This window comes from Harpegnathos saltator, unplaced genomic scaffold (assembly GCF_003227715.2).
Source record: "Harpegnathos saltator strain DR-91 unplaced genomic scaffold, Hsal_v8.6 scaffold117, whole genome shotgun sequence".
NCBI classification, from domain to species: domain Eukaryota; kingdom Metazoa; phylum Arthropoda; class Insecta; order Hymenoptera; family Formicidae; genus Harpegnathos; species Harpegnathos saltator.
The window spans coordinates 132,493-158,804 of record NW_020229892.1 but is presented as its reverse complement, the minus strand read 5'-3'; the positions used below and the strand labels follow the sequence as shown (position 1 = coordinate 158,804).

Here is a 26,312-nt window from a genome sequence, read left to right as displayed (position 1 = left end):
AATGCGTGTAATGCGAGAGTGAGCGCCGCGGGTAATTTCCGCGCGGCGTCTCCGCGTATATCGACGAGGCGATCTGTATTTCGAGTTATCCCCGAGTCTCTCCTCTCTCCGGCCGAGGAGAAATTCCCCGCTGGATTTTTTCTCTCTCCGTAAATCAAGATACCTCTGCAGCTCTGCGAGCTATTTTCTCCCCCTCCCCACGTCTTACCTTGCGGCGGTGTTCCCTCCGCAGGCGAGAGGGCTTCTCTCTCCCGCGGCCTTCCGGCGATTGCGATCTCGTAACGATGTATTTCGGGGTCACTCCGTGTCGCTGAGCTTGACAAATTAGCGTCCTAACGAGAGGCTTCCGTCAGGATCTCATCCGTCTGGATTTCTCTCTTTTCGGCCCCGCGACAGTCGTGCATTCTAATGATGCGCCGCGCCATGCCAGCCGCAAACTCACCGAGAAAAGGAGCGCGGCTTTTCCGCGCGAGCTCTCGATCGTCGATCTTTCGACCGCGCGCACCGCGGCTCGTCGGCACACGTGGGTCTCGCCTCGGAAGAGACGCCTCGCCCACGGCGACCGGGCGAAAGGATAACCATTTGGCATGTCGCCGGAGGACAGCCGTCGTGCGCCGATCGCGCGCGCCGATAACTATGATACCTGAGCCTGACTGAGCACCGCTCGCGATTTCTCGTTCGGCCGAAACCGAGAGCTAATCACGGCGCTCGCCGTGCACTCAGATTTCCGTAGATCATGCGTTAGGTTAGGTAACACTCGTTACGTCCGGCGAGGAATTACACACACCGCGATATCGAGCGTTACCGAGCTTCACCGAGTCGGGGAGAGATGTCGAGAAAACGGGAGAGACGGCTGCTCCTATCGTACTCGCCTCGGATCGAACACGTGCCACGTGAAAATCGTCTTAGGATTATGTTATAATAGTTACCGACGTTTTCTCCCCCCCTCCCCTCCCCCTCCTTCCTCTCACTCTCCGTCACGGAGCGTGAGTCTACCTGCCGTTGGACGCGTTGTACATGGAAGGGCGCTCTTGGGAGACCACGCTTCCTTTTTTTATGCACCACGCAGGAGTAATCAAATTTCAAGGGACAGCTTGATGTTCGATGGTCTCTCCCCTCTTTCCCCGGCTGCCTTCCTCCCACGCGTTAGGCCGTGGTCATACGTAGACAATGATCCCACATCCATCTATTAAGAAAAATGAGAAAAAAGACCGACCGGCCGATCTCGCACGTACCAAAACTCATGTGGGTGTATCCCTTGCCGAGGCGCGTAGGGAGTCTCGTATTACCTGTCCCTTTGTATGCGCATGTAAATGTCTACCGTCAATGGCGCAGAATCGGCAGGCGGAAAGGGAGAAAGCGGGAGGAGCGGCGTGTGCCACCTCGTGATCTCACGTTGTTGACTTTCGTTTTTCCACGCTCGCGGTATGCTCGCGAAATGCGCATTTTTTCCAGCTAGGCTATAGTTCGCAACTTCCCGTGGCTCGCGCGGCGTGTGTTTGTCCAATTAGGAAGGGACGCGCGAGGAGGGCGCGATCCCATTCTCGGATTTTATTCCGCGCTGTTTTTGGAGAATAAAAGCCGGTTGTGCGGGAAACAAAGTCGTGAAAATTGCACCGCGACGGAAGAGCACGGCTTGACTTTACGACCGCATGCGAGGGATAATAAACGCGATGTTTTTACATACTTTTAATGATTTCCACAACCCCACGGGAGATAAACTCCGCAAATACAATAATAACAACAAATGTCGCGAGCTTGTGCGAAATTAGGTCAAATCACGCACTGGAGAGGAGCACATAGAAATTATAGAAGTAATACTCTTCCCCTCCCATTTCTTCGTCTTATCGCTTCTTCGTCTTATCGCAAGTGCGCGACGGCACTTGCGATCGCATAAAGGCGATAATAGAGAGAAACGGGATTTTTGCACGTCGCGGCAGGCGCTGAAGAGCGTGCGCTTCGACGCCACTGCACGCTCTATACATCGCGTTTGTATTCTATATACGTGTATACATCGCTGTATGTGCATCGAAATGCATCGCTCCCATGGCCCGCTTAAAGTTTCGTAGTCGTATATCGTAACAAATGATTCTTTATTGGCCGAGCCTCCTGCCTGTGAAAATTTATGCCCGTTTCTCACCTCCTCTTCGTCTGCTTTCCTCGCGCGTCTCGCGCGATTCGATTCGCGGTCCTTCGACACGCTATGTATCTCAAATTAAATAACGATTAAATAACTACGTTACGTTAAACGACGCACACAATCGATAACTACGAATAATGCAGGAATATTGCCGAAGAATAAATAGCCACACGACTACGTTGTTACATTGTTAGTCAACGTTAAGAGCGGCGCGAATGGCGAGACTTAATACCGATCGAGAAAAAGAACTTTATTCGCGTTGTCAGATAAGCCGATAATCCGTCGCGCGGCCATATATATTTTAACCGAGAATTTACATTTGCAGTTCGGAACGTCACGCTGGACCGTAATTAAAAAGTTCGCCGTGCTCTCTTTGTCGATTTGCGTAACGCGATAATTGTGCGGCTTTCGCCGCGTAACTCGTTTCACAGTCATCCGATAACGCGGGATAACGATGTTGCGAGCTCGCGCGATCGAAATTCGTCGAATATATCTCGCCGCAATTATGTCTTTCTAATCTGTAAATAGTAACGGGGGGGGGGAGACGGAGCAAAAAAGGCATACTCGTTCGATATTTTGTTGACTATCAACGAACGAGAATTCAATGAATTCTACGCATCATCGTTAAATAAGCTCATCGTTAAATAAGCTCTTCGCAATCAGCAGGATAATTAACGCGGATTTTGCCTCATCTTTCGTCCCGTCGTCTCTCTCTCTCTCTCTCTCTCTCTTTAATCTTAATCTATATCTTAACGCGAGGTCTTCTTACGACGTCCGTTGCGCGTTATCTCAACAATCGTCGGGCTTGGCACCTGATGTCGCGAAGTCCAGTTTCCAGCAAGTCGTCTGCATACTTTTTGTCCGCGGATTGTAAGCGGTCTCGTTGTGGTAAAGCATATTTCCCTCGTACCATTCCACGATGTCGCGCACAAACGGTTCTCCGTCCGGTGTATGACCGGATGTGATCGACCTTGATACGCCGTTTCCATTATTAACGAGTATCGTGTTGCCGGTGTTACTTATTAAGCGTCCGTGTTCATCTGCGAAAAAATTTCCATGTAATGTGCCAATAACATCGCTCGCTACACTGATTGCGAGCAGCTGTGCAAATATCGCGCGCGCTTAGCGACAACGTCGAATCACACTCCGTTTATCCGTGGACGGATAAACATGTCACAATGGCGAAAGCGCGCCGCGTGCTAGTCTCGCGCGGCAGCTCGGCAAATTTTGACACTTCCTTTCGATACCAATCGCGCGATTTAATTCGATGCAGCAGGCGTGACTCGGAGGCGCCCGGCGCATACTAATCGCTCACGAATTACAATGTCATCGGCTGTCCGGCTTTGATCCGGCTTGTATAGAACGCGCGCGCGAGAACCGATTTTTATTGATACTAATCGCCGATAATGCGATTCGATACGCGCACGAGGCGCGTATTAACCGCGCGCTAATCGCATGGGTAAACGTTCCCGCGCGAAATCGCACGTCAGTATCGAATTAACGGGACGATGGAGTGGAAAAAGGTCGCCTTGAGACCCGGGAGAACGCGCGTGTGCGTCTGTTACGTATCTTGGCCGACAGTGAAAGGAACGTCGAGAGCGCGCGGGAAAACGATGCAATTTTGGAATTTACGCGCCTCCCTCCCCGCCTCATTCGCTCGCTCGCTCGCTCGCTTCGACCTGTTTATCTCTAACGATAAAGAATATCGGCTAGAACTGTTATTATGCAAATGTATCGATCGCTCTTCCGTCTACGACGCGAGATAGACCGCGTGTTTGCGTAATAAACCTTCGATCCTATCGCCGGCTGGGAGTCGGGGGAGACGGAGAAATAAACGCGCCCGCGTATCCGTATCCGGGAATGCTGAAAGGACGCGTAATATTTTTCGAAACTACGACACCGCGTCTAGATGTTGTTGGTAAATTATTGGATAAATATATAGAAAAGGGTACACTTCACCGATTTTTTTCATTTTAAAATATGTTATAAAGGATGAGATTCTGAGTGACTTTTCCTAATAGAATTATATGAGGGTCGCTTATAGTTTCTGAGATATTTGATTTGTAAGTTTTGGAATTTTGATTATCCTGGAATTAAATTCCAGATATCATAAGCTGACGTTATTTACAGTACAATCCAAACAGTTAATCCAAATACATGGTTTATACATAGAAATATAGGATTTACAGTATATATAAGTGGGAGAGTGGCTCCGCCCCTCCCCCGCACCCCCTCCCTAAAAAAATCCTAACCTAACCAAACTTATTGCATCTTTATATATTGTTGGGCGATGTTGAAAAGATCTCCTTAAGAGCTGCAACACCTAATTATATGCAGATATTATAATAAGTTAAGTTGAACCAGGTGATAGATCTTAAGAGAACTTTTTTCTCAACAATGTCCAAAAAGATGCAATAAGTTAGGTTAGGTTAGGTTAGGTTAGGATTTGATTGCGGAGGGGGTGTGCTTGTATGTACTGTTTCCTAGAATTTAAAGTGAATGAAAACTGCTTGTCTACCTCAAATATACTTCAACGTACATATATTATAAAACTTTAAAGTCAAATATCTCAGAAAGTATAAGCGACCTCCATATAATTGTATTGGGAGAAGTCACTCAGAATTTCATCCTTTATAACATATTTCAAAGTGACAAAAAACCCTTTTCTATATATTTACCAATTATTGTTAATGCGATGCCGACAATGACGCGAGGGACGTGCCGTGTGTGACGAAGAGTCGAGGGAGAAAGTCGTAACGAATGTGACGAATTACCTCTCGGTAGATTCTGTACGGTTCTTCTCACTTGCTCTAACGCAGGTTTCACTGAACTGTATATGCTCTGTCTCGCGTCATTGTGCGCTTGCTGAACGATACGTTGCACCTGCTCGTCAATACCTCTGGTCATAGCTTGAATACTTTCTTGCAAATCTGTCGTCCAATCGGCGCACATCCCGTGAAACGTGCTGCAACATAATCGTCGCGATTATGTAAAATAGGGGGATCGCGCGTTTTACTTACTATTTGCTCGGGCGTGTGTACGCAACCGCGGCAGACAATGGCGTGCGCACCTATGTAACGCGATGATTCATGCTCATCCGCGGACAAAAGCGCGCACAATGCCGCGGCAGCGCGACGGTTGAATGTTATTATTTGCAGAATCGCATTATCACCGCACTGCACACACCGCGCACCGCCATGCATTTAGCGCCGTGCCCGAACTTGCTCAGCGACCGTCCGTTTCGCTCGGATGAAAGGGACTTTATACGCGACCTTCGTCGCGAGACAAGTACAGCTTAGAATTAGACGTGCCATATCCCCTCTCATCTCTATTCGCGACATCCCGACCGAACTGAATACGACTATTGAGCGTAGCCTGAAACGAAGGCGAAATAAGACGTCTGCCGTCTGACGTGGACTGACCTGATGAACAGCGCGCCGATCAGCACAATGTGGCCGATTCTCCTTCTGGTCATTCTCGTCCGGTTAGTCTCGGGCGTTCTCCTTCGGGCCTTCGTTTCCGCGGCAGCTCCGCGAGAAAAACGATGCGGGAGACAAAGTGGAGTTGCGCTTTTCCGCAGCTGTCGCAGACTGAGAAATCCGGTTGGGTCGTGGTACGCCACAGGTAGGCAGGCGGGGTATCTCGCGCTTCGACTATCGGCGAGACGTATTGCACCGCTAGCCGCTAGCGCTCGCTCTGTCGTATCCCGCGGTTTCGCTGTACTTATATACACAGATATCCGTGGGCACGACGTTATCGGAGTTGCTGCAATTGTGCACGCCTTCTCGCGTCGCAATAACAACGGCTGCCTTCGGAGAGAGGGACGGAGAGAGGGACGGAGAGAGAGAGAGAGAGAGAGAGAGAGAGAGAGAGAGAGAGAGAGCCGTCTCGCGGAATCGCCGGATCACGTCATAGGTGAGCCGGTGCCGATGATACAGGACGAAGGAGAGACGCGAGGAAAGGAACCTTGACGGGAAAGTGTCGAGTTTCTTTCGAACTTCGCCGCGTTCGCGGGGGTGCTGTTCTGCATATCGATATCTCTGCTATGACGACTATCGTTTTGGTACGATAGCGACGGAAATAAGTGTAGGCTATTTTGAACATCATTGATAGCGATAAATGTTATATCGCTTGCAACAATATGCATATACAGAGTGATCCGAAATTCCCGCATCCGGAGCATGCGAGACATGATGTTTTACGCTAAAATAAACAACTTTTTCCTTCAGCAAAATTGCATTCGACAAGTAGTTTTTGCAGAAGAACGTGATAAAGTTAACGAATAAGTGGTCTTATCTATGTAGCGCTCAAAATCGGCTCGCGTGTATCTACACGCGAGCCGATTTTCGTACTAATAACCACTTATTCGTTAACTTTATCACGTTCTTCTGCAAAAACTATCGGGTGAGTGCAAAAGTTCGTGCGGAGTTTGTGAGTAAAAGTCACACAGTGATTAGGCAAACAAAAATCTTTATTCAATCAATGATATATTCTCCATCGTTTTCTATAATCTTTTCCCAACGTTCTGGCAGCATACGGATGCCTCGATCATAAAAACTGCGCGGTTTAGATTCGAAGAACGAAGAGACGCCGTTTTTTAAGGCCTCCAAAGAGTCAAAGTTTTTTCCATTTAAATAATTTTGCAATGACCGGAACAAGTGATAGTCAGATGGTGCGATATCAGGAGAATACGGTGGATGCGTTAAGACATCCCATTTCAGGCTCTTCAGTTTGCGCAGCGTCTTTTTCGAAACGTGTGGTCTGGCGTTGTCGTGATGAAAGACGACTGCCTTGCGATTTGACAAAATCGGACGTTCTTCTTTTATTTCTCGATTCAGATTGGTTAATTGGCGACAGTACTTGTCCGAATCAATCGTTTCGCCAGCGGGGAGAAGCTCGAAATAGATTATGCCCTTGCAATCCCACCAAACAGAGAGCATCACCTTCATCGGGTGCAAACTGGCCTTTGGCATTGCGTCACCATGCTCACCTGATTGTTTCCATGTCCGTTTGCGCTGAACATTGTTGTAGAGGACCCATTTCTCATCGCCCGTTACTAGTCGATCCAAAAACGACTCGTTATTGAGCCGCCCGAGTAAAGAAACGGCTGCAGAAATTCGCTTGATTTTGTTCTTCTCGGTCAGCAAATGGGGCACCCATATATCGAGCCTCAAATCGAATCCCATCTTTTTTAAACGCCGAAAAGCGGTTGATCGGTCAACGTTTAGTGCTGTAGCAACTTCTTCTGTTGAAATTCGCGGATTATTGAGCACTAAAGTACGCAAAACATCGTCATCAATGTCAGAAGGTCGACCAGAGCGTGGCTCGTCTTCAAGGTTAAATTCTCCGCGCCGAAATTTAGCAAACCATTTTTCCACAGTTCGTTTAGCTGGTGCTTCATCCTGATAAACATCCTGAATGTTTTTTACGGCTGCGGCAACGTTTATTCCCTTCCGAAACTCGTAAAGCATAACATGCCGTAAATGCATCTTATCGATACTCATTTTTAAAGTGATATTTCTCGAAGCAGTTTGTATGAAAACAAATGATTTTTTTTTTAATAACAGCTGAAGACGTCACCTTTCCAACGTTATATAATATGTAGTATTAATGACGGAAGTATTAATGACAACACTTTACGACGCTTATAACTCCATCTATTGAAACTCCGCACGAACTTTTGCACTCACCCAATACTTGTCGAATGCAATTTTGCTGAAGGAAAAAGTTGTTTATTTTAGCATAAAATATCACGTCCTGTACTCTGAATGCGAGAATTTCGGATCACCCTGTATATCATCGATGAAGTCATCGGTATGACTCAAAAGTTCAAAAGTTAGAAAGGATATTTCTCAGCCAGTAGCATTAAAGATTTATAGGAAAACATTCAACGCTCGTGTATGTGAGTAAGAGTGCGAAAACTCTCGAGCAGAGATTATCAAGTGACCTGCAGTTGGCTAGCGAATATTGAATATCTCTCCAGCCTCTTCAGCCATCATAAAAACTTGAAGAAAACCTGAACATTGAAAATGTCTTCAAAATATGTCGCGACACGCCGTTTTCGTCATCTAAGGCGTGTCACGTTGAATTTAATGATGATTGTCGTTCATGGACGACAAATATCGTTATAAATTTGTTATTAGACGACCGACACCGACAATTGTCGGTACGTGTGAACAGAATAGCGCCCAGTGGTGCGATTCTTTAACTCGTTACTGGACTGGTTAACGACAGTTTCGTTATTGTTGCGCAGCTTTTCTACGGTACAAAATACAAAAGCTGCGCAACGATAACGAAAGTGTCGTTAACTCCAATAACGAGTTACAGAATCGCGAGATACAGGACGCGTCGGATGAGAGATTTATCGAGATGGCTCTTTTGGGAGCGTTATAATTCCGAGGGCCGATCGACTTCGCAGCCGCGGCCGTTTGATATACGAGAGCTCTCGTTCTCCTCGTTCCTTGCTTGATACGCCAACTTTTCCGACCGGCGAATCACACGCGTACACGTACGCGCGCGAGCGCGTATTGTATTACAAGAAGTGTTACGTGCGCCGCGCCGGCTGTGCGGTAAGTCGCGACTTGATAACTAACTGCTACGACGACGAAGATTGGGTTCTACAGTGAGACATTTATCATCGCACTGAGAGAAGGAAGAAGTAAAAAATTAGGGAAATATTTCTTCGATGACCGATTTATACTGGCATACACATTTCTGCATCATGAGACATTCTTTCCAAATAAGAAAATATGTCGCGCACCTTGATGAAGTTTTGCAGCGAAAGCAAAACTGTTGATTTCATTTATTTAACTTAAAGAATTTAGACTCAAGTAAATGCAAGTATTAGCAACTACCGGATAAATGTGCTTTATATATTTCTTTTCTCTCTCTCTCTCTCTCTCTCTCTCTCTCTCTCTCTCTCTCTCTCTCGGTGAATTTTTTTAAGTGATTCATTCAGGGAGGGAAGATAAAAATACCGAGACGATTAGATCCAACTTATTGACTAAGTTCTTGTTATATCGCGTGGATGGTCAAATGATTTTTGATTACAATTATCTGCCAACTTTTCTTTGCTATCAATTGAGTGTAACATTCGCATTGTCTAAAAACGACACGGGATCGTATTCGCGCGCTCAGATGTAATCTGCGGAGTTCGCAGTCGTCGAAATGATACCGGTTCGAAAAGCTCGGTCTGAATCATCGTCGGATCGTTACACGGTGTCTCTTTTTGATCGTCTTACACGCTCGCTGCGCGCCCTAATCGTTCTAAACAGCGCGAGGTAACGAGATGCGCGTCGCGAAGCCGATTAAGGATGAACGTAAGAGGATCGGGAGACCAGCTAGAGCGTCGTGAGAAAAAACACGGGCGATTTATTTCGGATGGACGTCAGCCTTTTCGCTCGCCGCGATGACGCGCGCGCGCGCGCGCGTTCTCTCCCGGAGGAGAAGAATATTTTTATCGCACCTCATTGCGTTCTCGGCTATTTATACGCGCGACCGAAAGCGTTTAGCGAAATAATGGCCGCGGAAATGGCCGGTCGAAATGAAAAAAGGATACGCGAGGCTGCGCGCACAGATAAATCATGTCCGGCGGTTCGCAAGAGATAATCTGTTTATGCAACGTGCGCGTTTAATAGCGTCGACACTAATTCCGTCATCGACTGATCGGTTCCATAGACGGCTGCGATACAAAGTGCGCGCTTGAACCATTACTCTTGCAAAGTGATGGGCCTAATGGATCTTTTTGATTTAATTTTTGCGCGCACTCCCGGCGTGACGAGGACTCTCGAGATTGCAGCATGCACGATCATTCCGCAGCATCATACGAGATTTGTTTTTAGCCCCACTAATATAGACTAGACGCGAAACACGCCAAATCGCGCGAAAATCATTCCCATGACCGGCGATCGAGCTCCCTCTCCGAGCAGTCTCTCGACTCGTTCATCCACCACCATCGGCATTTTTACTACTCGTGGCCTCGTTACTACGCGGATACGCGTGCATTATCGCTTCTTGCAGCCCGCATTGTGTCTCGCGACGCGAGGAAAACGCGTCCTCCTGCTGCTTCATTTGTAACATTAAAGCAATTAGCCGTCGTCGCGAATACCCCAACGAGGCAATGGCAGTCCACGAGTAGACACGGGACCTAAAACTAGGACGCGTTTCGGCGTTTCGCCGATTCGGCGAAGAGCCTACGAGACGAGCCTTTGTTCGGGGATCTCAAGTCGGCGCCGTAACCGTCCTGATCCGATTTCACGTCCGGACTATGTTCGGCAAAGTACCGAAAACGCGCTAGCATATACCGGTTTCCATCACCCACCGTTCTCGGCCTTGCGGACGCGGCCTTCCCTGTAATTATTTCCCTCTCCCTCCCCCCCCCCCTCTCTCTCTCTCTCTCTCTCTCTCTCTCTCTTTCTCGCTCGAGCGCTCGTCTTGCTTTTTCTTTTGTCGCTCCTCCCCGAGCCTCAAGCGGACATTATCCGCATCGCGCGCGAGGCCTAATAGATTCAAGGATGCTCCGTCGAAGAGCTCTAGCAGATATTAATCTTCATTACGAGGCTGTCCCCATGGCGCGCGCGATATGTTGGTGAATCGGCCATAAAAGTCAGCTAATGATTTTGCATTCTGCCGCGGCCGCTGGCCGCGTTACCGCCGCTCGAATTGCACGCGACGTCGCCGTGCGCGAGCAACGTCCTTTCTCCACGATCGCAGTCGCTCGGGGAAAAATGCTCAGCCGGAGTCGTGCATAATTGCGAACGCCGCGACTCGTTATTACCGTCGTCAATCGGCTGCGTGCGATTGTTATCAGAACGGGAGATCCGGTGAAATCATCGGAGATCGGCGCGGTGAAATCATCGTCGGCGAGCGCGCGTGTCCTCGCGCGTCGTCCTAGCGCGCATACGCGCATACGCGTTCTGCGGCGACGTTCGTTACGCGGCCGTGTCGGAACGGAATACGCTTCAGCGATAAGAGGGCACTGGTAAGGTGACTGGTCCCTCTGCTGCGAGGGACGCTGCTTAATACGAGGAGCGCGATAATGGCCGGCCGGGATTTCTTCCGAGCGGAGCGGAGAGGAGCGCCACGTGAGAGCGGGCTTGGAGAGATAATCGCACCTGTGCAACGCGCTCCGTTTCGCCTGCTAATTGTTCGCCACCGGCCCGTTCGTTTGGCCCACGCCCTTTCTTCTTCGCGTTGCATCTCTTGCGTAACGGGGCCTCGCGTCGGCGCGGGGAGCAATTAAGTCAGATATATCAACTCGCTCAAGTGCACAGAGCGCATCGCGGGAAGCTCTCAAGGGTACCTCGAGATGGAATTTCGAAACTGTATGTCGATATTGCAGAGACGGTTGTTCAATGACGTTATGCTAAGTGCAAAAGTGACTAACACAATGTACCATCATCTCGCATCACCTACCACACGCTACACCCTTAACAGATCGCAATATTATCGCGGATGTAAATGCGTGTTGCTTTGTTTCGTGTTTAGCGGGAAATTCCAGAGTTCACTCATCGTAGAAATCTTTCTGCAAATTCCTTCATACTATTCTGAGCTGCTGAATTCCGCTCTCAAGGTACAACAAAGTTCCTCGGAACTTTTCTCAGTGGAACAAGCGCACGTCCGGTACGTTGCGAGCTGCAAAACTTTTACAGCGGGCAAACGGTTTACGCTCATTTTTAAGCTTAATTAAAAGAGAGGAGAAACTCGGAATATCAACCTGGGCATTTTTTTATTATTTTCGTAAAATATATATCGAGCGACGCTCCGATTCGCATTTTTCGCATGTACTTTTTCGCGCCGGTTTTTTCCTCCAAACGTCGCTCTTTCAAATTGACTGTTTTCTGCACTCGATTTTCGTCGACAAATCGATCCTCTCAACGGAGAATCGAGTTTCGATCGAGTTGATGTACTTATTAATCAATATTGTTTCGTTTAATGAAGAATTCAAGCCAACGTTTGAAAGGATCATTTGTGCGGAAATCGAGCAGAAGAGAGTCGATTTTTAGAAGAAAAGATCAATCCTCCGAAAGTTGAATCGAGATCGTCCGTCATTATCGCACGTACCTCTGACCCCCTCTTCCTCTTCTTTGAAACTTTCTCTATCGAGATCGAATGTTTATTCGTCGAATTTTGCGTCGAGTTGTTTGTTTACACCTCGGCGAGCGCTCTCACCCAGGCGAGCGCGTCTCGGCACAGTTGTACAGTTCCACTCCTCGGGTAATGTGAAGGTTTTACGCGTATCAACGACTCGTTAGCCACTTCTCACGATCATCGCCGCTTGCGGAATTATGAACCTCACCGATACAACGCGAACAATGACCCCGCATTGTTCGAGTGACGCTTGATAAGACATTTCAACCAGCCCGCCGCTTCTGTCTCAAATCTCGCACGCTGTTAACGAGCGTATTGAAAGTAAATGGCCCCTCCTCCAGCTTCCTCTCCCTTTGACTTAGCAAAGCGCAATTTTACGAGCGTCAAGAGTCTCAAAGTGACGGCTCGCTCCTCTCAGACGCCGCTCATTGAATCGCGCGAGTCGAACGGACGGGAGTCTCTTCTCACGAGAGACGCGGGAAGACGCGTAAAAACGCACCTCCGCGATCGATCACGGACGCCGATCGGTAATCAGCGTATATTATACGGATGTAAGAAATGAATCATGCACAGATCGGCTATAAAGCGCGATTTAGCGGGCCGCTTTAACGCCGCGGAGAGAAAGAGAGCGCACATTCATAGCGGAAATTGCGATTGCCTCGCCTCCTGCGAGGCGCGGACAGGATCGTCGAACGCCGCGACTAGCGCGCGCTCTCTCTCTCTCTCTCTTCCTTCGGTTCCGAATAATTATACGTATGGGAGCTCTCTTAATTGATTCGTCACGGAGCGAGTCCCGGCACGCAGGAGAGACGCATCCCGCGGGACGTGATTGCAATTGCACGCGCGGGACGAAAGCGGACTTTTCCATGTCTCGCGCGAAGCGAGACGCGGATTCCAGGCGGATCAGACTGGACGGAAGTGCGACGGAATTTCTCCCTCCCCCACCCCCCACCCCCCTAATTTTGGGGCTCGTTCCTGCCGTCGGCGTTATTTCGACGAACAAGAGTCTGTTTACGGAGGAAATAACGTCTCGTGCACACGCGGGAGAATTTCGGGGAATGACTCGCGACGCGGGAGGATCTCCCCAGGCAGGGAGGGTTGCTGTTTCTTCTGACAAGCGTACGTGTCTCGTGCTCACCGCAGGCTCTTAGTCGGCGCTTAAATCGTGCGCGCCCTGAGAAGTGCATCGGCGTCTTCGCGGTGCCGACCACCGGCACGCGGTGGATAGAGGCTATAAAAATAACGTAACCGTGGAAAGTAACGTAACCGCCGCGCCGGCCGAGCACTTGGCACCGGCTTTTATACTCGACGCGAACTCGACGCAACGTGGCTCGTGCATCCGACCAGGGTCTGGAAGAGAGGACGGGAATCGGAAGGATGTAGGAGGATGTTGTTGTTGACCCATGGGGCAGGAACAGGTTTCGAATTCGGATTACGCCGACCCGAAAGCGCTCCGCACAAACACCGTTTGTTGGACCGAGGTATAAGCGCGCTCGCATGTGCGTGTGTGTGTGTGTGTGTGTTACGATGTGTATGCGCGCATCGACCCCCCACGCAACCTTCCCGTATAGTAAAGGTGCTCCTCCGATTCTCCTTCGTCCTTGAACCCTCCTCTCTCTCTCGCGTCCCTGCCGGCGCGCTCGCTCACGCGAGAGCGGCCACGTCTCTCTCGTCTCTCGTATATAGTACCTCCCCCGGATTCTCTCCAGCTATAATATATATATATATTCGACTCGGCCGAAGCGGGAGCAGGTAGCGGGGGGAGCCTAGATCGTAAACGCGTAATCATCCTGTTCTCGAAATAAGACGCATAAGGGAGCAGCAGGGAGGAAGAGAGACGGAGGTGAAGAAGCGGCTCTCCTCTCTCGATCGGGTCCAGTTCGAGGCGGTTCCGCTGCGCGAAGGGTTATCGTCCTTGAAGCGAGCCTTGGGACGGGACGTACTCCGTCACGGATGACAGGTCCCTTCTGCCCGCTTATCTCGCTCCTGTTTACCGACGGTAAGGAGATGGAAGGATAGCGGAGGGAGCGACCGCGGCTCTCGAGCGCGGGTTCCAATTGGGAAGCGATTTTCGGTCCGATGTGCATCGACGATAACGATATGTTTTGTCTCTCGAGGAGATCGGTCTCTTCGATTTTTCAATATTCGGGAGAGAGCTGGGCTCTCTCTCTCTCTCTCTCTCTCTCTCTCTCTCTCTCCTTCTCTCTCGTAAAACTCCTCACTACTGAGGCTGCTGTTGCTCCGCAGCGACGCGGCTTTTGCGGTGCAGCCGAGGCTTGTCCCGCGTACCCGCGGGAAATGTCTAACGGTGCAGTTCCACGTACACGCGTTAGAAATTGTTTACGATTATTACGCGTGAGATCTCCCGCGGAGCGAATGAAACTCGCAGCGACGATGATTTTTAAATTAATGAAGAACGTGCGAATGCGCCTTCTCGCTCGCGAGCGGCACCCTCTCCGAATTCTATCGAGGTTCTCGACGTCGATGAGAGAGAGAGAGAGAGAGAGAGAGAGAGAGAGAGAGAGAGAGAGAGAGGGAGAGAGGGAGAAAAGTCTATTTTTATTACCCCGAGCTGTTCATTTTTGTTGCAGCCCCAACATCTGTTCGAGAGACAAGACACGCGTCGACGTCGAGCTGGAAAGAGAGTTGAAGAGGACTCACTTCGCGTCGTCTTTTCGCGGATTATTTTGCAAATTCATCCAAATCAGCGGCACAACTTTGCTCGTCGCGTTCCCCGAACATCCCGGTGTCGTCCCCTCGCATTTTCAGCGGCGCTCCTCGAGCGATTGATGGGCGAAATAACAGAAATGTCGCGTCGCTTCCGTATTGCCAGCCTCGCTTTTTCGTTTCAACGTAACGTCAAGTGGCGCCAACTTAGCGGCGCCTGCGCGAACTTTCAAACTAGCCCCACCACCACCGCGCGCCACAGAGCCATAGTATCGCTTGAGAGGGAGAGAGAGCGAGTGACGCGCGGAGTCCCGCGAGAGCCGTCGTCCGTGTCGTACACGTCTCGTGCTCGTCGGTGTTTGGCCAGCCGTCTCGTACAATCGAAATTCAGCTTGTTTTCCTCGCGCAGAGCCTCGCCCCGTTCGCGTCGGACGACCTCCCCCGCGCTATCCTGGAGTCGCGTCGTGTGCTGCGACTCGTCGCGTCTTCCTCGAGGAACGCTCATCGCGCGTCGCGCGCGTCTGCCGTCGAGTTTAGTCGGTTAGTCCGAGGACGTTTCTATGGATATCTGACACGCGTGCTCCGTCGTTCTCATGGTGCGTCCGAGTGACTTTTGTGTGACACTCGTGTGAGCCGAGCCGACCAGGACTGGACACTCACTCGATCGTATGCCGATTCAGGACGCCGAAGTTGCTATGGAGCTGCTGCGGGATTGCTGACTCGACGTCCATTTTCCGGAGCCGGAGGGGAACGACAAAAGCGCGCCAGGTATGTGGCTAGAGTCATACTCGGTGTTTATCGTTTTCTCCCCCGCAACCTCCTCTCAACAAGGTTTAATTGAGGTTAAAGAGAACGCGCTGGTCTCGCGCGCAGTGACCCGGCGCGCCGAAGACGAGCGCCCCGCGTGGCCACTCTGGTCGAAAGTTCGAATCCATCGTACTCAACTCTTGGCAGCACTGATTGTGCCGCCAAGTCTAATAACGATAAGCTCCATCTCGAGTACGTCAATGTTTGATTCTCTTCTCACCTCCGATGCTCGTAGAGACGCAAGTTTGCTATCTTTGTCTCTACGGTACCTCCATTCTCGCGTTCGCGTTTAAGCCCCGCCGAATTCTCTCTATCGGGATTTTCAGGCTCAACGAAAGACGGCGATGATGAGGTTGTGAGAAAGGAAAGAGGGAGTTTGTTTCATATCGCCTTTGTAATTATCAAGTCCTGGTCTACGATAGGTGATTTAAGCTTTGAGCTACAAGATTTATACAAGCATTAACCAACGGCAGTCGATTATTTTCCTCACATTCAGTCGTCGAGCCTCAATCAACCATAACCATTCGGTACAATGAACAACAATCGAAAGTCAATAACAATTGTGGACAGTAGCGCAAGAATCGAGAGAATCGAAAACAACGCGGTGCGGCATTAGAGGCTGTGTGCACCGTGAATATAAAGTTCCGGTATCAATGAATTAACGCAGATTAACGCCAAGTTTCGACTTCGACCGCGCCGCCGCCGTGATTCTCCGTTTGTTTGGAAACAAGAGGCCGCGGCCCCGCGATCGTCGCGAGTAATCGCAGTCGCGAGTCAAGGTCAGGTTATTCCTCTCGGCGCGCAACTCGGTAAATCTGCGTCTACGTCGCCGATAATGCGCTTATTGGCGCATCGTTAATGTTTTTACGAGTAACCCGCCGCGACTTATAATTGCACGTTTACATTGCGAACGTGCGCGCGCGCGCGCGCTTCGCAGAGTCGAAGCTTTGCAAATGCGCGTAATCAAACGCGGCGATTTTCGCCGCGCGTATATTTTCTCGCTCGCGCCGATGACGAAATTGTTGTTATTGATTGAATCGTGTTATCGACATTCTTCGACATTATCGGGAATGCACGCGTTGACCCCGCTAATGTAGCGGACACAATGAACACATGTGTGCATCAATAATTCGTAATATTTCCGTATTGCTCGGTGTTATCGCGGATACACGGAACAACACTGATAACACACGTTTCTCCAGCGAATGCGCGCGCATTTTACGCAGCTTATCCTAACAAAAATTATCGTCGCTAATTAACTCAGTCGCGTCGCGCGTAGCGTTACGAGACGCGTATCAGCGCCTACGCTTGTCACATTTCCGCGTACGCGATTGTATCAACAATACGCGTATACGGATAATACGGGTGAGGAAGAAAAAGGAAAAAAAGAGAAAAGGAAACGAAAGGTATCGCGTGCCTGTTGCTCATCGCGCGCTTGTATTCCCTCGTCAACGGCGTTCTTGAGTAAACATTGTGGACGACGGGTTGAGCGTTTTTACATACGTCGTATCTTTCATTAGCGCTTTTTTTCCCACATCCTTCGACGTGTTGCCGTTCACGTCGCGCGAGTGCCCGGGAGTGCGCGGGATTCCGCGGCATACCGGGTGTCCGATACGGAACGCGCGGCGAAGAATCTGAGCGACGATTCTGGTACTTGATGAGCCCATCACTTCGATCTCCTTGGGTCATTTTGTTTGTGCCAGCGCATTAGATCCGTTCCGCTCCCCCCCTCCTCCCTCTCTCTCTCTCCTGTTCTCTCTGCTTCTTTCCCTCCATCTCTTTCTTCATCTTCACTTCTATTTCTTCCTCTTTCGAAACGGAGGAAGGTCGGGGCCGCCTTCGGAGCGGTACAAATCACGGACAGCGACAGAGGTCGTAATCCCGAGAGCGAATCGGTAATACGAAGGCACGCGAGAGGAGCGATATATATATTTCCACTACCGTGAGGCGTGGTGATTAGCGCGATAGTAATAATTTTAACGCGTAGTTAGGCGTACTTGATGTTGTGGTCGGACCGTGCGTGCTCGTGCGTGCTTGTAGGCCATTTTCGAGATGCACCACACGTGGTGTTTCCACACGATATACACGGGGACGACGAGAACGCTCGTCCCCGATCGTGCCGAAGCACGATCGTGTTATTCGAAGATTGAGGAACTCGGCGAGTAACGGAGACGCGGCACGTCGTGCTATCGCGGCGTGCTAAATTTTTCGAGACGTATCTCGATATCTCGCTTGTTGTTATCTTTAATATCTGGAGCAAACGAAGGGTCGTACAGATAAGAAGATAAGTCGCGCTCTTACGAAAACTGAGTTACTCCCGAGATAAATGATTTGTTTACTATTATATCGGGCGTAGGATTAATCGAACGCTGGGCTGGGTTGGGCGGATAAGCGATAAGCATCACGATAACCATCGTGACCATTGATTAAACTTTGGAACGGACATTGAATGAAGCACTTGGGAGCGATATTGAGATTTAAGAATTGCTTTACAAGAATTACACATGAATAATTCCGATATATAGGGGGTGCATCTAAACTCCACCGCTCACTCCTCATAAACATACACAGGGTAGATTCTATATAAAAAAAAAAAAAGTAAAAAGGCCTTATTAAATATATGTCCTCAAACGCTTAGTTTCTGAGATACAGCTGCCGCGATTTCAGTTTATATTTTATTCATCGTGTTTTTATTAAATCGTGTTTTACAAATATGTATTTATAGACACACACACACACGCACATACTGTTAAAGTTGTTCAAAATTTTTGCCATATCCGCAAGCTTCTCGAAAATCTAAGCATCTATAATGTCAAGGGAGAAGACGATATATTTTCCTAATTTCGCGACAAACGGTAACAATCTTATCGACGTAATTATGAATCTTAATATTCAGAAATTATCAAAATTATAGGTATCAGTATTTTATCTTCAAAAAACAGACAGGAAACATGTTTCTTAGTATTCTTAGCATTCTCATAACAATCTTCACCTGATTATCGCGATTGTCATCTGGAGGCTATGTTTAAAAAACTTTTGCGGACATATGTTTGCCAAGTGTCCTTTACTTATTTTTTAACAAAATCTGTCCTACAAGTTTGGTGGTAGGATTTAGATACATCCTATGTATATGTGTGTGTGTGTGTGTGTGTGTGTGTGTGTGTGTGTGTGTGTGTGTGTGTGTGTGTGTGTGTGTGTGTGTGTGTGTGTGTGTGTGCGTGTGTGTGTCTATATATGCATACATATATGTATATATACAGGGTGTCCTTTTGGAAACGAAAAATTGTGAAGATTAATCAGATCAAACCGAGAAGAAAGGTCAAGTATCATTTTGCAAAAATCGCAATAGTTATTAATGATTGGAAATGACCACATTCTAGAGATTCTTTTAATTGATAACTTTTAAAATAAATAAATAAATGTAAAATAAGTAAATAAAATGTAAAATAAGTAAATAAAATTAAATAAAATTTGCGTACTTATCTGGAAAACAGTAAAGGACTTTTTTGTCCAGAATGACCTAATCTACAATTATATGACGGCAACTGTGCCCAGCGACAGGTTCAAGATTCAGAGTTCAAAGTTCAATATCTAGACACTATAGCATATAGATCATATAATTGTGGATTAGATCATTCCGAACAAAAAAGTTCTTTACCATTTTAAAAATAAGTACGCAAATTTTCAATTTATCGATTAAGAGAGCTTCTAGATGTGGTCATTTTCAATCATTAATAACTTAATGACTATTGCGTTTTTTACAAAATAGTTACAAAATTGACTTTTCCTCTCAGATCTGATTAATCTTCACGGTATTTCGTTTCCAAAAGATCCCGGACACCCTATATATGTATATATGTACGTATGTATATGTATATATGTATGTATCGTGAATGAACTGGAAGCGCATTCACTTGATCGGCCGCGCACTACTTGTTGATAAAAGAGGGATATTGCATATCCAGCGCGCCGCCGATGGATCGATACGAAGAAATCGCGAGTTGTGCCTGGGGAGACGTAACTCCTCCTCGCTGCGCGACCTATAAAAATTTATATAAAAGTCTCGGGCACACACACACACACACACACACACACACACACACACACACACACACACACACACACACACACAACACGCGGTTCGCCTAGGCCATGAATAATTTATCGAAGCGCGTCCTCGTCGTCGTCTCCTGGCTTTCTGTTGCGCGAGAGGGAAAGAGAAAGGTAGAGAGAAAGACGTGTCGTGCCTTTTACGATCGGAGGCCTGGATTCGACCCCCTCCGCTCTCTCAGTTCTTCGTGCCGTTGAATAACAATAACAGACGTGGATCACGTTAATTGGCGCCGCAGATTACGGAACGTAATGTAACACGCTTGCGGACCGCGTGACACTCTGCGCGCAGCAGGCGCAATAAACTCGGCGTTATTAGCCGTAAAAGATACTTTAAACATACGCTTCGCGAAATTACGAATGAATGTCGTGAGAAGACTGCAGATATACGTGCAGTCTATAATTATACCGCGTTCATTACACACAAACCGTACCGTTCGATTGTATTTCATCCGCACTCGTCGTATTCGAGAAGGCGCAGGTAATCTTGACAATTTATGTGTCTATAATTGTGACGATCCAAGAGCGGAGCAACCGACGAAATTCTCCGAGTCGAAATGATACTCGAGTACTATTACACGAGGAAAAACAGCACCCCGCTGCCAAGACGCGCGATTGCTCAGTTTGCTTGCTTTTGTCCACGTAACAGTTGTCTCCGATAAAGAATATTTTCTTCGTAACAGTCTTGGGGGTATATTCATCGCAATTTTGGGAGAAGCTCACTTCTCCGTGTAGCAAGGAGCAAAATCTCGCGATCCCCCCTCTTCTCAAGGATGCTGCAAAATTTCTATTCCATGCAGGAAAAGCCACAGCCGACGTTTTATTTCAATTTAATATTTTTGTTCTTAGCAAATTTATGGTAGATTTGCGGATGCGTAATTTTATACTCGAAATACTCGAAACAAGTGACATTTGCAGGGTGTATTTCTCCCAACATGTACCTCGACGAGCGAGCTGCGCGATGTCGATTGCACGATTCCTCCTGCGTCATTTGACCGGCGGGGGGACATTTACCCGTTAATCTTTCGGGTATCTCGCGGACGCGCGTGCGAGCTGCGTACAATAAGGCGGCCTGACATGAAATTCCCACCGAGATACACTCGCGATTCGTGTCGCGCTCGGTCCGCCGTGTGGCCGCTGTTTTAAGCGCTCGCCCGGCTGTCTAAATGTAATGGCTTGTCCGTCCACCATGGGCACACACACGTAACGCTGGGCATGCCAGCGGCGTCGCGACCAAAAAGGCCATCATTTACACTCGACTGGCACATCCGTTTATCCGCGAGCGCGTATTTCTGCCGCTGTGGAATTCGCGCAAAGAGTGCCTCAATTTGGCAACCGGAGACTGGAACGGTTGTACAACCGTAGCGAGCGAAGGATAGGAGGCTACGAGAGAATTTGTTGTTCTTTCCGCATGTTGCGGTCAACCGAGGTGTGAAGAGAAAAACAGCGTGAAAGGGAGAGGAAGAGAGAGAGAGAGAGAGAGAGAGAGGGACCCGTTTGCGATGATCGCAAGGGATTTTCCTTCGTGCTGCAGGCTACCGTCCGGGAAAACGTCCGGGGAACCGCTGTATTGACGGATGTTGAACCCACCCAGACAGGTATTCAAGCAGGTAACCAACCCAGGTCGAATGGCCTAAAAACGTAAGCTTACGCAAGATTGAACGATATCTGAATATGGTATATATAACACCGACCTCGATAAAACGTATCCGAAGACGCGATGCCAACTGAGAGTCGTACGTATAGCTATAATTATGCCTGCTTAATTGAACGCGCAATTAACGTCGACGTACCGATCGATACGGATTGCCACGCTTCTCTAAAATCAAGACGAGGGGAAATTACCGTCATAACCGATAAGAGAAAGAGAGAGGCAAAGAGACCCGAGCGCGGAAATTTGCTTGAAAGACGCTCGTGTAGTTGTGTTTGCGTTGTGTGTATGTGTGTGTGAAGCCGACGAAAGATCCCAGTAGATGTTCCGCTGGCGCGAGCATCATTAAGCCGGTTTCGTGGGTGGTTCCGGGATTAACACGAGTAACTTTACGACGGGACTTGAAGCACGGACGAGAGAGAGTTTCTCGAGACCGGTGCCGTTGCGCGTGCTTAAGTTTCCTAGGCCGGCGACGTGCCGCGCTGCTAATCGGACGATGCCTTTATCGCGGAAAAAGTAACGGTACGACAGCGACGCGGGGAGAAGTCGCAGGCGTGTCCGCAAGTTATCGTCGTGCTGAAGACCTTCGCAACGTGCCGTTCTCACGACATAAATTAAAATCCGGCACAGAAGTCGCGCGCGGCTTTACATCTATTCCACTAATCGCCGCTTCGAGTTGAGACGGCCGCGAAATACGCAAGTCCGGCCGTCATCGATTCTCATGACTCGTGCCGCCCTTAATCTCCGGCGGGTGGACGTTATAGGAGCATTTCGGTATCGCAATAGGATTATATAGGATATAGGGCGTTAAAGCCGAGCACGTCGAGCGGGGACAGGGCATTTGTCCTGAGCATTTGTCGCCGTACCTTAATCCTGGCTGTACCTTAAAACCTGGTCGTAAACGAAGCCGAGAGAACGGAATCTCGTTAGAACCGTGTATTAATCGTCGCGCTTACGTCAAGATGTTCGTCGAGCACCGAGTCTACTTAAAAGTAGCCTTTTTCCAGCCGCGAGAAGACTTGCCTTCGCGCAATCACGTTTGTGTAACTTTTTACTGGCTCTTCTTCTCGCCATCTGCTGTGACTCGTCACTCGCGGCCGCCGCCATGTCACAGTCTTTCAGTTCAGATTTTTCGCGCGATTACTTAATTAGAGTCTCGACACTCCGAGGAATTGCACTTCTCTCTTAACTCTCCAGTGGGTGAGATGCGTGGGTTTTGCATCATCCTTCTTTCTTCCTAGATTTTACATAATATTTACGTGAATGAAGTTTATGTCAAAACTGTGTTCTCGAGTATATGATGTTCTGATAAATAGCATTAACATGTACAGAATTGGACTTTTCGCAATAAATCGTGAAATTTTTCAAGTTACTCGGCACAACTTGCAGAAAGTGAGCGTCCCAACGGCACAGCCGATCATTATCGAAAAAACATTAAAATTTAAGTCCCAATTAAGTCAATATATCTTAAGGCGCGTATACCTACGCAGCGACGAATATATCAAACAGAAAACAGAAAAAAATATTAATTGACTTGAGCATAATTAGTGGAGCGTGATTTACACACTCCCACATGCTTTTTTACGTTTCAAATTTTCACGCGCCCACTGAAGGTTTAATTCCGCGGCTAGGCTGACGCTGGTCGTAATTATAATCCACCTACAGCGTTTCTCTCCTCGGAACCGAGGAAAATATCCGGTTTCTCGAAATCCCCGATGCACATCACGAGGCTCTCTCTCTCTCTCTCTCTCTCTCTTCTGGCGTAAAGCTTCATCTATCCTGCCTAGATTAGACGCCCGTTCGCGCTGATGGGACGACGAATTTGAGACGATCAAAGAGGAGCCGGTGTGTCGTGACGAATATTATGTTCCCCGGATGACGAATCTCACATTTGAGAGCGCTATCGCTCGAATATCGCGGCGTCATGTGAACTTACGCTCATTCTCGTTGCCTCCGAGCGTCCTGTTGCGAAAATACTCATCACAGGGAAATACGCTCGCGAAATCGCGTGCGCGTGACGAGAGCGCATTGAGTCGACGTCGGCATCGATCCAAGGGGAAAATTCATGAATGGAGTATAATCACGCTGTATGATTTATTTGGAAATGTTGAGACAAAGGTGGGGGAAGCGGCGGCGCTTCGCGGAGATTCGCGGATAAGACGATGAATTTCAATGACGACGGTGAGGGAGAGAATAATATTCGCGTAACTTTGGCCCTTCTTCGCCGCTTCCAAAGTGTTAGGTAGATTATTTATGAACGCCATAAAACTCGACTTGCCTTTTTCACGCTCGCCCTTCGTACGTTTGCGTACACTTTGACGCACGGCCGCCTAGAGCCCGATTTCCACGTATCGCGCGGCGCGAGATTAGCATAATAATCTTCCGCCGAAAAATACAATATCTCCTCGGCGCTTTTTCGCGGAAGCAACGTGGTAACGGCGGCGAGCTTGTAAACGTCGCTTGAAATTACTTTTCGGACGGTGTCGATATCGATCCTCTGCCACAGCGTGATTTAGCGCCGACCTTCTCCGACGTCTACGCCACTGCGGTCTCGCCCGCAAGATGATATCCGGAGACCTTAGGGAAGGGCCGCTTTTTTGTCCAGGACCGAGAGCTCGAGGGGCCATGGGCTCCCTTCGCTCCTCGGGAACCCCCGCGGTCAGCTATTGTCGAGGGCTGTCGGGTGCAGGCCGAAAATTTTTAAAACGCCGCTTAACCATCCTCGCCGCGTGATTCCAGACGAAGGAGAGGCCGTAGTAGTAAAAGAGGCCCGAGCACATCGTTGTACCTACCGAAAATCGTGTGTAAGCGAGCTCGGCGCGCCCAACGAGGAGCTCGTTGAGAAAAACTTGGCCCTTCGGGCCGCGCTAACCAATGGGCGCTCCTCCGGGTTAATCACTGTAATTTCACCGTCGCTTGATTTTTGCACGCTTTGCGGCTTCCCTCACCGTGACGTGCCTTTTCGTCTTCGCGGACGTATCAATTCTGTCGCGGGCGTTCTTACGTTCTCGTGGTGCCGCTTTTTTTCGGCGCTCTCCTTCCTGTTCCTCTTTCTCGCAGGCCGACAATGCAAGAGAGATGCGAATTAATTTCTCGCGACCAGCTGGAAAGAAGATACATACATACATACATACAGAGCGTGTCTGAATTCTACCGACATACTTATAGGGCATAGGTACCATGTTGAAAAATAAGCCAGAAAGATCCTGGTAAATGTACGGCCGCAAAAGTTTGATTTTCGAGGCGTAGCTTTCGGAAGACGACAATAGTGGAAGCAAAGGATATCAAGTTGGGATGTCGAATCCCACTGCTACACCTTCTTGCCTGTTTTTCTGATATATCAGTCGATTAAAAAAAATTTCTAAATATTAAAAATTCACTCATTCTTGCCGTTTGTTGCGACTAAAATGAACAAAAAAGAAAGAAACATATTGTTCTTCTAAAAGTGACATTGCGGCAGCTGTATCTGAGAAAGCAAGCGTTTGAGGACATATATAATTAATGTAGAATTTATCCTGCGAGTTTGTCGGTGAAACTCAGGTACACCCTGTATATCGCGATGTGCTTCTCACAAAGCTCGCGGAATCGGAAATCTCTCATTGCCGGCCGAGCTGCTGTAACTTCTTAGCAGCCGCGCGAGAGCAGTAACTTACGATCTCGACAGGCCGATCTCTCGTGGTTGCCGCTCTCAATCGCGTCCGCGCGAGGTGGGTCCGGAAATACTGGCTGTTGCTCGCTACGGTGTTGTACCCGCGCGGTCTCTAGGAGAATAGGACGGATGCTGTGCGTCTAAACCGCCGGTGCCGGGCGCACGATTGGCCGGGAATATTGTGGCCGCTCCGCTATTTATTCGCGTGATCTCGTAGGAGCGGATTTCCAGCGGAGTTTTAGCGCGCATGAAAGCGAAGCTGAATCTATTATCGGATTTTCAAGCGTGAACGCGGCGTTTCTACGCGCCGAGATCGTCATTGTTCGGTCACGCCTCCGTCCAAACGCGCTCGTAAATCGTCTTTCCTGGTCACGTAGGACTCGATACTCGTTGCAGAACGCCCGTTTGCCGTGACTACTGCCGTGACTATTTATTTCCAAGTTTTTTCCAAGCGATTTCCAACAGTTTTTCCCGTCGCGATGACGAACGTATAAAGAACGTGAAATTTCATCGGTCCAACAATGGACCAAGGATAGTTGTTACAATTTTTTGTTCCGAATCACGTAAAATCGCAGGAGGCGTCCTGCTGCGATCTCATCTGTGTTCACTTTCGATCTTTACGATCACGTAGATTTACGTGAAATTTTGTATTTATAACCTTTATGTTTGACTTTTTAATTAATTTTTATGATCGTAAACTTTTATACATAGAGAAGATGTATGCTTGAAAAGAAAAAAAGAGCTATGTTTAAACGGAGAGTCTCTCTCATGTAAACATCCCGATAAAGGAGTGTTTACTAAAAATCGAGATAATTGTCGCGTAGCTTTCCGTCGGAATCTTTCTTTCGCGGAATCTTATCGTCCAAGCTCCCCCTTGTTGTTATCATTCCTGTCTTGATTTGGATTCATTTTCCTCGATCTGCGATCGACGTGCGATAAAAGAGCCAGAAATTAGTTGTAGCTTGTAGTTGTCATGGGTTTTTAAACCCACACTCTCGAGCAGGTCCGATATTTTGCGTGTACATGTGTGCGGATGCGCGCGCGAACGGGGGGGGGTCTGTGATTTAAATTTTTAAAGGTCGAACAAAAAGGTGGACTGACACGGAGAAAAGAAAAGGAAAATAACGAGGAAGTCGAGGGAGAACGATGGCAGACGCGCACACGTGGCTCGCATCTGGCAAAGTTCCACGCACGCGCCG

At 48.5% G+C, this 26,312-nt stretch overlaps 2 protein-coding genes across 4 annotated transcripts in view; one reads left to right on the top strand and one right to left on the bottom strand.

Moving 5' to 3' along the window:
* Positions 1–1,674: 1,674 nt before the first annotated feature.
* On the bottom strand, positions 1,675–5,869 carry LOC105192254 (uncharacterized). Of its 3 annotated transcripts, none has more exons than XM_011156246.3 (3): positions 5,563–5,869; positions 4,915–5,105; positions 1,675–3,180 (listed from the first exon to the last, which is right to left on the bottom strand). In XM_011156246.3, exons 1-3 carry the CDS (start codon positions 5,613–5,615, stop codon positions 2,930–2,932), a joined length of 495 nt encoding a protein of 164 aa, XP_011154548.1. In that variant the 5' UTR covers positions 5,616–5,869; the 3' UTR covers positions 1,675–2,929. The 3 variants fall into 3 exon arrangements, with proteins under 3 accessions (XP_011154548.1, XP_025159401.1, XP_025159397.1); XM_025303616.1 differs by lacking the exon at positions 5,563–5,869 and adding an exon at positions 5,211–5,384; XM_025303612.1 differs by lacking the exon at positions 5,563–5,869 and adding an exon at positions 5,161–5,364.
* Positions 5,870–15,180: 9,311 nt separating this feature from the next.
* Positions 15,181–26,312, top strand: part of Sema5c (Semaphorin 5c) — a 124,145-nt gene continuing 113,013 nt past the window's right edge. Inside the window, exon 1 of the mRNA XM_011156249.3 lies at positions 15,181–15,664. The gene's annotated coding sequence lies outside the window, so the exon portion shown is untranslated. The remainder of the gene's footprint in view (positions 15,665–26,312) is intronic.

Coding starts and splice junctions, on each gene's coding strand:
- LOC105192254 (XM_011156246.3), bottom strand. CDS start 5,615: ATGACCAGAAGGAGAATCGGCCACATTGTGCTGATCGGCGCGCTGTTC. Junction 5,106..5,562: donor ATCGGCGCGCTGTTCATCAG/GTCAGTCCACGT, acceptor ATTATGTTGCAG/CACGTTTCACGGGATGTGCG. Junction 3,181..4,914: donor CGTACAGAATCTACCGAGAG/GTAATTCGTCAC, acceptor ATTTTTTCGCAG/ATGAACACGGACGCTTAATA.